General features: G+C 41.9%; 1 protein-coding gene across 3 annotated transcripts in view; it reads left to right on the top strand.

Annotated features, from left to right (window-relative positions):
- LOC118578396 (serine/threonine-protein kinase Sgk3) overlaps positions 1–15,757 on the top strand; it is a 136,577-nt gene that overhangs the window by 109,751 nt on the left and 11,069 nt on the right. For 2 of the 3 annotated variants that reach the window (XM_036179303.1, XM_036179304.1), the window contains exons 9-15: positions 3,878–3,961; positions 4,061–4,192; positions 6,346–6,458; positions 6,552–6,588; positions 7,178–7,264; positions 8,840–8,935; positions 11,828–11,983. In XM_036179303.1, coding sequence (XP_036035196.1) covers positions 3,878–3,961; positions 4,061–4,192; positions 6,346–6,458; positions 6,552–6,588; positions 7,178–7,264; positions 8,840–8,935; positions 11,828–11,983 — 705 coding nt within the window. The remainder of the gene's footprint in view (positions 1–3,877; positions 3,962–4,060; positions 4,193–6,345; positions 6,459–6,551; positions 6,589–7,177; positions 7,265–8,839; positions 8,936–11,827; positions 11,984–15,757) is intronic. The other variant, XM_036179305.1, reaches the window with a different exon arrangement.

Genomic DNA, 15,757 nt, shown 5'->3' with positions numbered 1-15,757 from the left:
CTAAATATATTTATTCTTTTTTGCAGTTTTAAAATCTGTAGTAGACATGAATATGTATGTATTTAATTATATTTTCTTATATATGTAGCTTTTAATATCTTTAAGTTTTGAGTTGCTTTGAGAGCAGAAACTGACCACATTACTCATCCAATTTGTGTTTGTTTATTCATCAGATACATAGTGAACACTTGGTATATGCTGGGCATTGTGCTCATGTAAGCTGCAGAGTGTTAGAAGTGGATCATACTCCCAGTAATTAGAGTTTATCAGAATATTATAGGTGGTCTGCCATTAAAAACACAAATGTTAGCTGGGTGGTGCACACCTTTAATCCCAGCACTCGGGAGGCAGAGCCAGGTGGATCTCTGTGAGTTCAAGGCCAGCCTGGTCTACAGAGCGAGATCCAGGACAGGCACCAAAACTACACAGAGAAACCTTGTCTCAAACCCCCCCCCCAATATAAACACCACACACACAAATGCTGACAGAACCCTGGATAAATCAGTCTCCCTCCCTGTCCCCTCCCTCCTTCCCTCCACTGAAAACAACAGCAAACCATTAGCTGGATATGCTGGTGTGTGCTTATAATCCCAACTAATTGGGAGGCTGCAGTTGGGGGATTGTGAGTTCAAAGCCAGCCTGGAAAACATAGCACACAAACACACACCAAGAAAAGACCAAATACCTTTATTAAAAAGTGTATTTCTAGTAAGAATGTGATGTTGGGGTTCTGTTGTTGTTTTTGAACTCTGCTTATGCCTAGCATCCATAGGAATTGGTTCTTGTATGTAATATGAAGTGTGAGATAACTCCTCATGGTTTCCTTGTGGGTATGTGGCTGATATTACAGTTTACTGAAACACTTCACCCAACAACACATACTGACCTTCAGACCACCTCCAGCATATATCTTGCGTTCCTCTACGAACAAATCTGGTTTTAGAGGTTGTGATCTGTAGTTCTGTTGCTAGACTGTTACTTTCTCCTCCCTTGCTCTGCTTGTTTTCCTGGCCCCATTCTGTATCGTCTTGACAACGGTAGCCTGATAGCCAGCACAGATCCATTCCTTCTTTGGGAAGATATTCTTAGCCCTTTCTATGTCTGTATACGTTTTAGAATCATGTCTGTTACTACAAAATTTCGATGGAATTTCATTGGGATTACGTTAAAGGCGAGATGAATGTGGGTGGGGGAATTAATGTCTTAATGATGCTAAGTGTCAATCTATGGACACGGTGTAACCTTTCCAATAAATAAACATTTAAAATCTTTCTCAACATTTTATAATGTCCTGTATATAATTTTATACCTGGTTTGTTTACATTTGTTCTTTGGTGTTTGTTTTTGAGCTGTTGAAACACCAAATGACTGTTGTTAGTCATTGATGCTGAGAGTATTTACAACCTGTGACACACGGAACAAGAACACGAATGCACTAAGAAAGGCATGCACAAGCATGCTCAAAGCATTATTTATAAGTAATTTATCAAGAGAGTAGATGCATTGTAATACAACGTTCTATAGCTAGAGCATGAAATCGGTTCCATGTGCTTTAAGTATTATATAGTTTAGAGTAAAAGAAATGAAAAAGGTACTTTATCTGTATAATTTTAATGACATAACTTTTAAAACGGAACTTACTAGTTATTGCACATTAGGACAGTGGGATAGTTACCTTAGAGGAGGAGTCGGGTGAAGTCAGGACAGCGATGGGGCAAGAGGGGCTTCAGGAGGTTTGGCATGTCTACTTGACCTACATAGTGTCTATGGGCCTGCTCACTTTATAAAATCTTACCAAGATTTGTGTATTAATATATGCAAGTTGTGGTGGCGCATACCTTTAATCCCAGCACTCAGGAGGCAGAGCCAGGTGGATCTCTGTGAGTTCAAGGCCAGCCTGGGCAACAGAGTGAGTTCTAAGAAAAGTACAAAGCTACACAGAGAAACCCTATCTCGAAAAACAAAAACAAAAACAAAACATATATGCAAACTCTGTTTAATAATAATTTAAAATTTTGTAAAGCAGTACAAACCCACAAGTTTCAATAAAATAAAACACACACACAAAGAAAGCAAGGCAAGCATGAGTGCAGGCTCATCACCTGTTTGAAAAATAGTGAAGTGTGCAAATAAACTAAACTTGTGTGTGGCAGTCCAGTGTATTTGTCAACGCTCTCTAGTGTTTGGTTTTGGTTCAATTTCCATTTGCTGATTGGCTTCTTAATTTTGCATCTGTCATCAAATTTGCCAGCATACTAAAGACAGAAAACATTGTTGAGGGAAATCAGAGCCTTCTGAGTGCTGTAGCCTTCGATGTATGATCTAAGAATGCGTTCAGATGAGCCAGTCAATGTATCAGAGAAAGAAGGGTCAGAGAGGTGGGAGTTACCAAGAAAAGGGGAAAAGTTAAGGAAGAAAGAATGTTGCTCAGCCCAGTGCTGTAGAGAATGTAAGGATCAGGAGAGACAAAAAGGCAGATTGTAGAGGACATTTCATCCTTCAGGTGTTTGGACTCCGTCTTTATGAATTCCAAACATTTTTTAAATCGGTCCACTTATTTCACGTACTATGTGTGGTATGGGGGTCACAACAGACCACAGGTGGTGTATTAACAGCGATTTTGTAGCTTCTACCTTCTCTTTTCCCATCCAGCTACCACCTGACTCTTAGGTTTCTTGTCTGCTTGGATTCTTCTTGGCTGTCACAGTTCCTAGACTTCCCTTTGCTTTTGATGACCTTGACAGTTTGAGGTCTAGTGGTCGATCAGGTGTGTTGTAGGAAGCCCCTCTGTTGGACTGCTCTGGTGTTTTTCTCAGGTTTACACATATGGACCAGAAGACAGTGAAGGTTCTAGAAGTAAGCCACATCAGTGTCACTGGTTCATGTGTGAAGTTGTCTCAGAATGCCTTGGGGCATGTCATTTAGTAAATATAGAGCTTAATTTATGGTGTTCTCAAGTACCTTACAGTTATAGTCATGTGTCATTTAATGACAATGTGTTTGATTTAAATGCATTCATAAGCAGTTTCATCACTTTGGAGACATCACAAAATGTACTCACACAAACTTCGATATTACAACCTACTGCGTATGTAGGCCCTGCAATGTGTACAATTGTATACATGTCAGTCATTGACCAAAAACTGTTATGTGTAGCATGACCTTGAATATGTCTCCCTTTTCTGATACAATATCCTCTGTTTTCTAATGTATACATACAAGCCAGACCATAATAAAAACACAACAGTCCGTGTTGCCTTTTCCTCTGAATGCCTGTGAATTCAGACTGTAAGAGAAGTAATACGCATTTTGTTCACTGAAAAAAAAAATCATTTTCTCCCCCACCCTTATGTAGCCAGGAAGTTTATAGCTTCAGTATTTCCTTTTTATTTACTTATTTGTGTGTATCAGTGTGTGTGCATAGAAAGTACAAAGCAACTTGTGGGAGTCGGTTCTTTCCAACCTCGTGGATCCCAGGAACCAAACTTGTCATCATGCTGGGGAGCAGTGACCTTTACCCACTGAGCCTTCTACTTCAGTATTTTCTAAGCAGACTCTTCAAGGCTCTGGGTTGTCTTGTACGGAGAGTCCTTGATGAATGTGTAGTTGGGTGACTAATTTAGTTAAAAATTTCATTACTAATTCATTAAGTAACAAATTATCTCTAGCTGTTCAAATAATCAGTACCCTTTTTGTCTTATTAAAATATCTAAGAAAAAGTAGAATTACAGAAGTAAACTCAGCAGTGTTCAGTCTTCAAAACAAAATACAGGTCCCTGTGGACTTGACTTTTAGAGACTTTAAGAAGCAGTGTGTATTGCCTAGGGACTGCCTGGAAAGACTGTAACTCTCCAGGTGTTCGTAATCTTCCCAACAGGTTCTTCTTGCAAAGCGGAAACTGGATGGAAAATTCTACGCTGTCAAAGTGCTACAGAAAAAAATAGTTCTCAACAGAAAAGAGGTAAAATAAATTAGCTCTTGTTCTTCCTGAGCCTATTTTCTTTATTAGCCATTGTTTTCTGATATATAATACAAATCGATGTTTTGCCTTTTTTTCCAGCAAAAGCATATTATGGCTGAACGCAATGTGCTCTTGAAAAATGTGAAACATCCGTTTTTGGTTGGATTGCACTATTCTTTCCAAACAACTGAAAAGCTTTATTTTGTTCTGGATTTTGTTAATGGAGGGGAGGTGAGTTTTGTAAGTAGCTGTGTAATACAGACAGTGGCTAGAGAAAAAAAAAAAAAAAAAAAAGAGCATGAAATCCAACAGGTTCTTATGTAAATTTTGAGTCCACAGTGCTTTATCAACAGCTATTTGTAGAGTGAAGACAGTATTCAGCAGGCCACATGCCATGCAGGACACAAAGAAGTTATAGGCACCCTGTGTGGTTTTATCATCAAAGCTATATCACAAGAGTGAAAACTGAAATGTTAGCATAAAGCATGGTGTGTAATTTAGATAATGATTGTTTCAACCATTTGCCTATGAATGGTAGCCCAACACCTTATTTTCTAAGATGAGCAAACTGTTAATCAGTGAGGTGACCCCTCCCCATAGTGAAGCCAGTGTGGGAACGCCTCCTGTGTGTCATCTACCTACTGCTACTTAATGTATTTCAGGATGTTAAAGAGTCTGCAAGATCTGTCTCAGAGAAAGGATTTTGTGGTTGTTGTTTTTCCAAACAGTGTATCTACAGAGAAACCCTGGCTGTCTTGGAATTCCCTTGTAGACCATATTGGCCTGGAACTCAGAGAGATCCTCCTGCCTCTGCCTCAAGAGTGCTGGGATTAAAGGTGTGTGCCACCACCACTGCCCAGCGAGAAAGGATTTTTTTTTAAAGAAAAAGATGGTTTTAATTACAGAGTCTCCTCTTGTGCAGTCTACTATCTTTACAAAGGAATCATCTATCCCTCCACCTCAGCAAAGAGAAAAAAGACTTTCAGTGGTACTGTACTTCAGTTAACTGTAGAATAAAGCTAACATAAAAGAGAATGAAATAGAATACGAGGCACAGTTGGTAAAGAAAGTTGAATTCAGAGAAGATGACTTGGCTGGTGTGACTATGTTCCCCTTCAGATTGAAGGTAGACATCTTAGTCACAAACCTCTCTTCCCTGCCTCCCTGTCTTTGAAATGTTCGTGGGAGAGGGACATCTCCGTGGATGAGGGACCATGTTCCTCCTTTGTCTGCTTTCTTTGTGCTTCTTGAGGACCTAGCTTTTGGATCCTTTTTGCACAGCGCTTGTTCAGACCCGAGCATCGAAAGTGGAAGGAGGCAGGCTTGTCATCCTTTGCCAGGATAATTGGAGGTGGGGGATGATGTGCTGTAGAAGGTGCTGGTGGGTGTAGGGGTTGTTAAATGTGGCTGGCAGTGGGTAGGCTGGAAGTCAAGACCAGGGAACAGGGTAGAGGTGGAGTGTGGTTTCATCCTGTGCTCTCCGTTGTTGATTTTTCTCTTTTAGGGGCATTGTCCTGTTTTCATTGTTTGGAGACAAGGCCTTGCTGTATTTGTAGTTCTTTCTGACTTGTCACACCCTGAGTAGCCCAGGCTGGCTTAAACTTACGTCACTCTCTGCCTCAGCCTTCCGGGTTTAGAATGCTGGGTTTAGAAGCATGTGCCACCATACCTGGCTCTTTGTTTGTTTGTTTGTGTTCTAGAGTCTCACTGCATAGCCTAGGCTGTAGGCCTCAAGCTCAACCCTTCCTCCTCAGCCCCCCCCCCCATGCTGGGCAATAGGCATGCACCACTGTGCCCAACTCCATTATTGTCCTTGCCAACCTTTTCTCCCTCATGGTCATACTTAAAATCTTGACATGGGATATGGAGTTTTTGTGTAATGCTTAGTCTCTTCATTAGAGCCAAGTGGAGTATCAAAAAACAAGTTATGCAATGCTGGGCAGACCAGCCTCTCTGAGGTTGCTTCCTCATTGATTTCCTACCTTGAGGCTATTAGGGAGATTAATACAAGTATATAATGACCTCAGCATAGTGCTTTTGATGAACTAAGCCGCCCACAGAGTCCCGTACGGCAACATCAGAATTGTAGGTTTTCCTTAGTAGCCCTTTCTAAAGTGGTTATCTGGAACGGTGTGGGTTCTGCCACATTGAGGACCAGAGGAGTAAAGGGAGGTGAGATGTCAGTGAGGGCCAGCAAAGGTGCATGTGTGAAGACCATAGTGCAACAGTCACGTGAGAGATAAGCAAACGGCTGAGGGTGAGCGGCAGGGCAGGACAGCCCTGAGCTTTCCTATACCTTCATATCGTACTTTCAGAATATCAGAAACTGTTCCTGTGTGGTGCCGCATGGGACCGATGCTAACAGCCTCTCTTCGATTCTACAGCTGTTTTTTCACTTACAAAGAGAGCGGTCTTTTCCTGAACACAGAGCGAGGTTCTATGCTGCTGAAATCGCCAGCGCCTTGGGTTACCTGCACTCCATCAAAATAGTGTACAGGTGAATCGTGTGTTTCAATTACATGGGAAATGCCTCTCAAGTACTGTATGTCAGATAACACTCAGACTTTGCTTTTCTTTTACTTTGATATAGAGACTTGAAGCCAGAAAATATTCTTTTGGATTCCATGGTAAGTGTTGTCTTCTTAAAAACCTTGTAGTTTTTCTTTTTTGTTGTTGCTGTTATGCATGATAGGGAAAACATCTTAGGGGTTCCATACTGCATGACTGCATTTCTGTAGTATCCTTGAGGTGATGTTAGGCTTCGGGGAGTCCTGTTCGTGTTTATAAGGGGACAAGGTTGAAAGAAGAGAGCCCACAAAGATAAAGGACTCGCATGGAGGGCCCCTTGTGTTGAAGTAGTTCTCTGTCTTGAATGTGGGAGAGCTACAGCAGTACACGTATGTTGCACAGCAGTGTGTGGGCGCACACACACAGACACACAGACAGACAGACAGACAGACACACACACACACACACACACACACACACACACCTTACAGAGGACCCAGGTCTGGTTCCCAGCATCCACATCAGGGTGCTCACGACAGGGCCTGATGCCGTCCAGTGTTCTCAGCCACCTGCCTTCATGCAGTGTACATAGACTCACCCGGACATGCATACGTGCATACGTACACATAAAATAAAAAGTTGTAACAGTTTAAAGCTTGCTAATCCGTGTCTATGCATTGCTTTATCTCACGGCCCTGTGTTTGTCAGGGGCACGTTGTCTTAACAGATTTTGGGCTTTGCAAAGAAGGAATTGCTATTTCCGACACCACCACAACCTTTTGTGGGACGCCAGAGGTAAGCACTATGTCTGAGCATTGATATAATATATAAAGTGTAATACGAGTCACACACTACATATACAGGAGAGGTGAAATAAGACTTATTAGGACTTCCAGCTTTCTGGGGATTTAGAGTGTAGAGTGCAATTTCTCATTATGGTTGTAAAATGCCACAAGACCCTTTTGAATAATCTAACAAAGATAGCGTGCTTATATTTTTTAGTATTAAAGGGATGCCTTGAATGTCTTTAAACATTTAATTATATTTCTAAGCTTTCTAAAAAGAATTCAAATAAGTAAAAATGTCCTGAAGTCCAGGGTGGAGATAGTCGCACTGCTCTGTGAATGTGCTGACATCACTGAGTTTTGTGCACTTTGAAGAGTACTGAATATGTAAAAGAGTATTGAATGTATAAATATTATTAAAGCTGTGTTTTCAAATGAGCTGTATCAGGGCTGCATATAGCCCAGCAATTAAGAGCTGCTCTTGTGCAAGCTTGGAGTTCAGTTCCCAGGACACACGGTGTGGTTCACAACCATCCTTAACTTCAGTTCCAGAGGATCACACGCCCTCTTCTGGCCTCTGAGGGCACTGCATGCATGTGGTGCACAGACATACATGCAGGTAAATACACACACATAAAAATTAAATAAATCTAAAGATAGTTTCTAAATGAGCTTAGCAGATATGGAAAAACATTTTGTAACCATAAGAAAGAAACTCACAAATGAGTATTTACCAGAACACATCCCATTCTCTAATCATGTTTCGAGGAAATAATGTGTATTTTATTTTTAATAGTAATCGTTATGGTTTGTTTTAAATCTTTCTGTATATGTGTATGTATACATGTATGGAAATGTCATATAACCCTCATTAATATGTTCAGTTAATGTGTATGAATTTATGATGAGTTTTTTTTACAAATTAAAATAACTTAAGCTTTCTAAATTTGCTTGGGAATAGGCTACTGTAATTCTTAATAATAATTCTCAGTATGAAGGGCATATGAGTAATTGCCAAATTGAGAATTCTTTTTTAACCTGGGCATGGTGACAGGAAGCACCTCTGAAGAATTCAAGGCCACCTTCAGTAGGGAGACCATAGGAACAGATGAACTCGATCTTTAAATGGAAACATTTTAAATAATGATCAGATGGATTTTCTTTTCTTTCTTTCTTTTTTTTTTTTTTTTTTTTGAAGACAGGGTTGACATCCCCCGCCTGACCTCCAGGTCCTGGTCCTCATATCTTCCTTCTCAAATTCTAGAATAACAGGCATGTACTGCCTTTCCCATCTAAATTCTGAAATAATAAAGCTGATGGAAGACTTTCTCCCAAGAATACTCAGCATTATGATCTTGCGTTTCCATAATCTCAGGATAAGTGGTGTATACTTGTATTCTGAAGTGTACCAGTTGATGTCAAAAAACAAAATAACAGTGTGGCAGAGTGAGAGTATACAACCCCTGAAAATCTAGATAATCTCTCTTTAGTATGCATCACAGCACCTAAAATGTGTTCACCTTATCCGTTCCTAAATTGTCTTCCGTTCACTGGGTTGCTGCCATGTTTTTATTTTTTTCTGTAGTACCTTGCACCTGAAGTGATTAGAAAACAGCCCTATGACAACACTGTGGATTGGTGGTGCCTGGGAGCTGTTCTCTATGAAATGCTGTACGGACTGGTATGTATTTCTTCTGTTCTTTATTAATCTCATTCAATGGTCTCAGAGATGCTTAGATGAGATGGTACTAGCAAAGGGGTACTGGCCTTGTTAAATGAGCCAGCCCGATCCATGTTAGGAATATGCACATGAAGAAAAACACCATTACTTTTGGAGGGAGGGGTTTCAAGACAGGGTTTCTCGAACTCACAGAGGTCCACCTGCCTCTGCCTCCGGAGTGCTGGGATTAAAGGCGTGTGCCACCACCGCCCGGCTGAGTTTTCAGTTATTAACATATTACTATTATGTCTGAAAGATAACGCCTCTGGGGTTTTGCCTTTCATTCTGTTTTTATGGGATTGAATTTCTGCTTACATTTCCAGCTTTCCTATCCCTGGACACCACAGATTTCCCTTCTCTGAAAACACCATGGCTTAAAGAATTCACTGAAAAAAAATTCTGTTTACTGTGCAATTGAATTCCACAGTTTTCACTAAGACACTGAAGGCTAGCCCAAGCTATTGGTGAAATGGAAGTTTTATTACCTCACTGAGATGTCACTCCAATACAGGGCAACCTATGTAGGCTCCTTAATTTACATAGCTTCATAACAGTATACTTGTTTTCCTTTTATGTGCGTGGTGTGTGTGTGTGTGTGTGTGTGTGTGTGTGTGTGGTGTGTATATGGGGTGTGTATGTGGGTGTGGGGGTGTGTGTGTAGAGGCCAGAGCTCACAGTACTGGGGTTACAGGCAACCCTGGCATTTATGTGGGTACTGAAGGTCTGAACTCAGGTTCTCATGTGCTTGGACAGCAAGCCGTTTGTGACAACCATCTCCCCAGCCCCTGAATTTTGCTTTCCTTTGGCCCCTTTGAAGTATTTGGGGTTGCTTTCTCAATATTTTTTGTGGTCCTCTAAGTACAGAGCAGCCCCACACAGTGACCTCTGAGGTGACAGCCAGAGCTGGTGCTAAATGCACCGTCATCAGCCAGGGAGAGAGACTTGTACAAACATGGAATTGGGTGAGGTTCAGCGTGTTTTAGATTCCAAAGAATAATAGACAGACACAGACAAGCACTGTCCTTCCCTCAGCCATGGATTTCTTGTTAAAAGCTCCTTTTTTAAGTAATGCTAGTGACAATGGATGTCAGATAACCACTTAATATCTTCACTTTATTTAGGTACAAATTGTCATCTAGCTATGTCAGAATCCTTTGTATTTCTTTGAAGGGCTTGGAAGTATAAAATAAGGTTATATTTTAAAAGGTAAAATTTTTTCTTTCTTATAAAAAAAGAAAACTTACATGGCCATAAAACTCCTTTAACTTTAAGTATTATTTTTATTTCAAAACTTTCAGCTAGATAATTAGCTGTAAGGCATTCTCCCAATACTGTAACCATCACATGTACTTATGAAGGAACACTATCTTCAGGTCCCTATCTACCTTTTTGATGACTTTATTCTCACATCTTAAATCACTTGGTATTTGATCTGTCTGGAATGCCCATTTCCAATGACTCTATCATCATGCCTCTGTGTCTTAGTCGCTGTTCTTAGACTGTGAAGAGACGCCATGACCAAGACAACTCTTATAAAAGAAAGCATTTAATTGGGACTTGTTGGTGGTGTTTTTGCTCATTTGGGGACCTGCCACCCAGCTCCCAAAAAAAAAAAAAAAAAAAAATCACACCACGGAGGCTTATTCTTAATTACAGATGCCTGGCCTTAGCTTGGCTTAATTTCTTGCCAGCTTTCCTTAACTTATACAGTCCACATTTTGCCTCTGGGATTTTCCCATTCTCTTTCTTCTGTAAATCTTATTTCTTTCCATGGCTTACTGTGTAGCTGGGTTGTTGGGTGGTTGGCCCCTGGGTCCTCCTCCTTCTGTGGCTGCTTCTTCCTTTCTGCTCCCAGATTTCTCCTTCTATATCTTCTCTCTGCCTGCCAGCCCTGCCTATCCTTTCTCCTGCCTTGCTATTGGCCATCAGATGTTTTACACAGGCACAGTAACACAGCTTCACAGAGTTAAACAAATGCAACATAAACAAAAATAACACCCCTTCAAATAATATTCTACAACAGGGACATGTTGAGTTTCAGAAGCTTAGTCATTATTGTCATGGTGGGACATACAGCATTGGAGCAATAGCTGAGATCTATATCCTGACCCACTGAACCTGCCATGGGCTTTTGAAACCTCAAAGCCCATCCCTAGTGACACACCTCCTCACCCTTCTAATCCTTCTCATATAGTACCACTCCCTGATGACTAGGCATTCAAATATATGAGCCTCTGGGGGGTGATTCTTGTTCTTTTTTGTTATTATTATTATATATACAGTGTTCTGTTTGCATGTGTCCCTGGTTTTTTTGAGCCACATGTAGATGCTGGGAATTGAACTCAGGACCTCTGGAAGAACAGCCAGTGTTCTTAACCTTTGAGCCATCTCTCCAGCCCTGGGAGTGATTCTTATTCCAACCACCACACTATGATATGGCCAGTCATTGTTTTCTGTAAAACATAGTATTACAAGTGTGTCACTGAAAAGCAGTCCACAAAGAGTTACTGAAAAACTGACTCTGTTGAAGTATGTGTTAAGCTTGATACTGCATTAGAGCTCTAGAATCTCTTTGCCACAGACTACCTACCGATGTCTGCGTCCCCCAAGAGGCCTTGAGTTTCTGCAATTGCCCGTACCCAACTGCTCTCTGAAGGCCAAGGCCAACTCATGGTCCTGGCTGGCCTGAAATTCACCATGTAGACCTTGTTGACACTCACAGGGGACCCACCGGCCTCTGCCGTGCTGGGATTAAAGGCACATAGGCCACCTCACTCGGGAATCCAACATGTTTTAAACCCTGTCACATAATTCACTAACCTCTGTTGTTTTGTTTTGCTTTTTTTCCCCCAGCCTCCTTTTTACTGCCGAGATGTTGCTGAAATGTATGATAATATTCTTCATAAGCCCCTGAACTTGAGGCCAGGCGTGAGCCTCACAGCGTGGTCCATTCTGGAAGAACTCCTAGAAAAAAACAGGCAGAATAGACTTGGTGCCAAAGAAGACTTTGTATGTATTGCATTTCTAAGTACCAATTGTTAAACTTATTTAAAATTTGGAGACAGATCTTTATTTTATTTGGTATTTATTAAAATAGTTGTTATTACAGAGTTGAGGGGGAGGGAGCACCCTTGTCCCCAGTTTCCAGGAGTGTTTATTCACTATAGTTCTGTTTTCATTTGACCTTGGTAACCAGTACCCAGCTTCCGTCCTCTGCTGCCTGTGATTTTAGTAACCGGTACCCAGCTTCCGTCCTCTGCTGCCTGTGATTTTAGTAACTGGTACCCAGCTTCCGTCCTCTGCTGCCTGTGATTTTAGTAACTGGTACCCAGCTTCTGGCCTCTGCTGTTTGCTGATTTTTATTGTGACAGCTTCCTCTTCCCCATCTTCTTCTTGTGAGATATCCTATAGTATTTTTTTACTACTTTGATTTGTTTGTCAGTTTTTTTTATTTTTTTTATTTTTTAGAAGCGTTTTACTACTTAGGTCAAACTCAAACGTTCCTGCCTCAGCCTCCAGAGTGATGGGATTAGAAATGTGAGCCATGCCCAGAAGTTTTGTTTCTTGTATTGTGTTGTTACAGTTTGTTTTGTTTTGTTTTCAGACAAAGTCTGTTGTGCAGACTAACCTCAAACTAGCGGCAATCCACCTGCCGCCGCCTCCCAAGTGCTGGAATTACAGGAATATACCACCACACCCAATCTTAGAAATTTAAATTTTTGTCGCTAAATAATACAAACATTTCCCTGAACTTACAACACAAATCACTCAACTCATAAGCGTTTGTTGGGGTTTAAGGAATTTTCTTTATTAAGGACATTTTAAGGGGCTGGAGTAGTAGCTCAGCAGTTAAGAGAGCTGGTGTTTTTCCAGAAGACCTTAGTTTGGTCCACAGCACCCACATGGCAGGTCATAACCATCTGTAACTTCAATTCCAGGTGATTCAATGCCCTTTCTGGCTTCCAAGAGTACTGCAGGCATGTGGTGCACAGACATACATGCAGGCAGAACACCCATACACACAAAATGATAAAATAGTAATAGATTTTTAAGAATTGCTTCTGGGGCTGGAGAGATGGCTCAGTGGTTAAGAGCACTGCTTGCTCTTCCAAAGGTCCTGAGTTCAATTCCCAGCAACCACATGGTGGCTCACAACCATCTGTAATGAGATCTGGTGCCCTATTCTGGCCTGCAGGGATATGTGCAGACAGAACACTGTATACATAATAAATAAATAAATAAATAAATAAATAAATAAATCTTTTTAAAAAAAACTTCCAATTTAAAAAAAAAAAAAGAATTGCTTCTGAGACAGGGTCTCACATATGCATATGACCTTGGCTGGACTTGAACTCACAAAGATCCACTTGCTTCTACCTCCCCAGTACTGGTTTTAAATGCATGTGTCACCATTCACACCCAGCTTTAAAAGGGTACCATTTTTCTGTACAAGGTGTGCCTTTCACTTTAAAATAACCTTAAGTTGCATTGCTTTCCTTTTTTTGAGAATTCGCTGACACCCCCTTGAGGTAATTATGAGATCTGCCTATTGTTTCAGATCAGGGAACTCAGTTTGCTAGTGTTGTCAATATTATGTTAACATGTCAGCAAATTCACAAACCAGTGAGAAACATGAACGTCCCAGTTCCTTTTCCAGAGATTCTTTGGAGGATGTTTTCTGCCTTCAGCTTGAACTGTGTGGCCAGTAGGTGCCTTTGCTAGTGCCTCCTCACCCCCCACCCCCACCCCTCCACTCCCCACCTGCCCCGCTCCCCCACCCCCAGCCCCACCTCCCACTCGCAGTTCAGTGGGCAGCTCTGTCATTGTTTCCCTCAGTCTGGTTAATGTTCATCCCTGCTCCATCCTTTCATTGAGTTCACCATCAGAGATCGCAACACCAGATAAGTCCAGCTGCTGTACCCTGGGCTGCTGAACAGTGCTGAAGAAGGTGTCAGGATGGGGCATGTGCAGTACAAGCATGCAGTGTGCTGGTCGCAGGCCTCCTCTGCACTCACCACTGCTGCCTGCTCACTATTCCAAGCCTTCTCTCTCAGCTTCCAGATTCCTGTGGCTTCTATCTTTCTTTGTGCTTCTGTGAGATTTAATTACTGCACTGGTGCTCAGCTTTTCCATCTCTGGGGGCAACCCTCTAGTCTTTGTCCTGATAACTACACGTATCACACTTCATGATGGGCAGTTGATCTCCTCAATTTTTACTAAGAACAGGTGAGGGCAGCCAGACCCTTTTGTTAACCAAGGAATGTTGTGTAGATAGTTGCATTGACTAAATACAGCTCCAGCAGAAACCTGGGCATGTTGTACAGTTTGCTCTCTTTATTAGATTAATGTAAGCTAAAGGTATACCTCAGTGGGATAATGTGCTTAGTTGTAACCAGGTCCTGGCTTTGATCTCCAGCACCACAAAAACAAAACACACCAAAGTAAATGTTTCTATTTCTTAAAGCTTTTTGGAATGTTTGTGTTGACCCCGCCCACCTCTTAGGGCAGATGATCTTTCCTTCTGTTTTACTGGGATATTACTACTGTGTGAGTCTGGGGGGGAGGGGGGGGCTTCCTACTGCCTACTGTGATCTTAGCCTGAGCTGCACCTACCTCATCTTCTTGTGGCCGAGGAAAAGGTCTGTCTCCACGCGTGTCCCGGACCCTAGTCCTTTGCCAGGGCCTGTGTGCGCCTCTGCCTGCACAAAAACCTGCTCTCTTTCGTTTTCCTCGCTTCCAGTTGGTAATGAAACATTAACAGATGTATTCCTCAGCTTCCTCTTAGAGCCAGTTCAGTGTCTCGGCTTCTACCGGAGCTCACACTTCCCTTGTACTTGTACTTGCCCTGCTATATTTCTGGGCCCTTCTCCTTACTCTGTTGTGTGAACTGTTCAAGATTTTCCTCAACCCATGAGGTGTGCAGGGCCCCGCGGTTGTCCTCAGACCTCTTCTTGGGGCGGTGGCTTTGGTTACCCTCATGTCTTCTGCCTTCGGTCCAGAGCCCTCTTGCAAACTGCAGGCTGACAGCGTCTGCTTTCACGTACTGCCGCCTGAGCCGCTTGAAGGCCTTGGTCAGAGCATGTTCCAAATTGAAATCCTGGGCTTGGGAGATGACTCTGTTGGTAAAGTGCCTGCTGAGCAAGCAGGAAGCCCTGCATTCAGATCCCCAGGGCCCATGTGGAAAACTGCCAGGCGCATGCTTCTACAGCCCCCCACCCCCAACTGGAGAGGTGGAAACAAGAGGGGCTTGGGAAATGGAGCAGCCTGTCTAGTTGAGTTAACACAAGATTCAGTTAAGCTTAAGGTGGAGAGTGATAGAAAACACCAGGCATTTCCTCTGACTTACATAATACATACATATGCACCATGTACACCAAAATCTTCTAAAATGAGAATGTTCATATTCAGTCTCATTTATTTTAATTGAAATCTTGCTGATACTCTGTGCTCCTTTTCAAACTAAATGTTCCGTTTCGTTATTCTGGCCAGAGTCTGAAACACAGACCTCACTTCTTGTTTCTACCAGCTTCCATATTTAACCAACTGTGTGTGTGTGTGTGTGTGAGAGAGAGACAGAGACAGAGACAGAGAGAGAGACACAGAGAGACACAGAGAGAGAATATGAGCACGAATGAGATCATCCCTTCTCTGTGCTGTGGGACTCTTGCTTCTTGACTAGACTAACTCTTCAGGATCTTCATGTTCGTCTGGAGCAGTCTCCCTTATTGATTTATTGTCTGGTTAATTCTTACGTGTCTTTCAGACATCAGTAGTCAGGTATTT

The sequence above is a fragment of the Onychomys torridus genome, chromosome 2 (assembly GCF_903995425.1).
Source record: "Onychomys torridus chromosome 2, mOncTor1.1, whole genome shotgun sequence".
Classification (NCBI taxonomy): Eukaryota; Metazoa; Chordata; class Mammalia; order Rodentia; family Cricetidae; genus Onychomys; species Onychomys torridus.
Note: the sequence above shows the minus strand (reverse complement) of the source record. Positions and strands in the feature narration are given on the sequence as shown.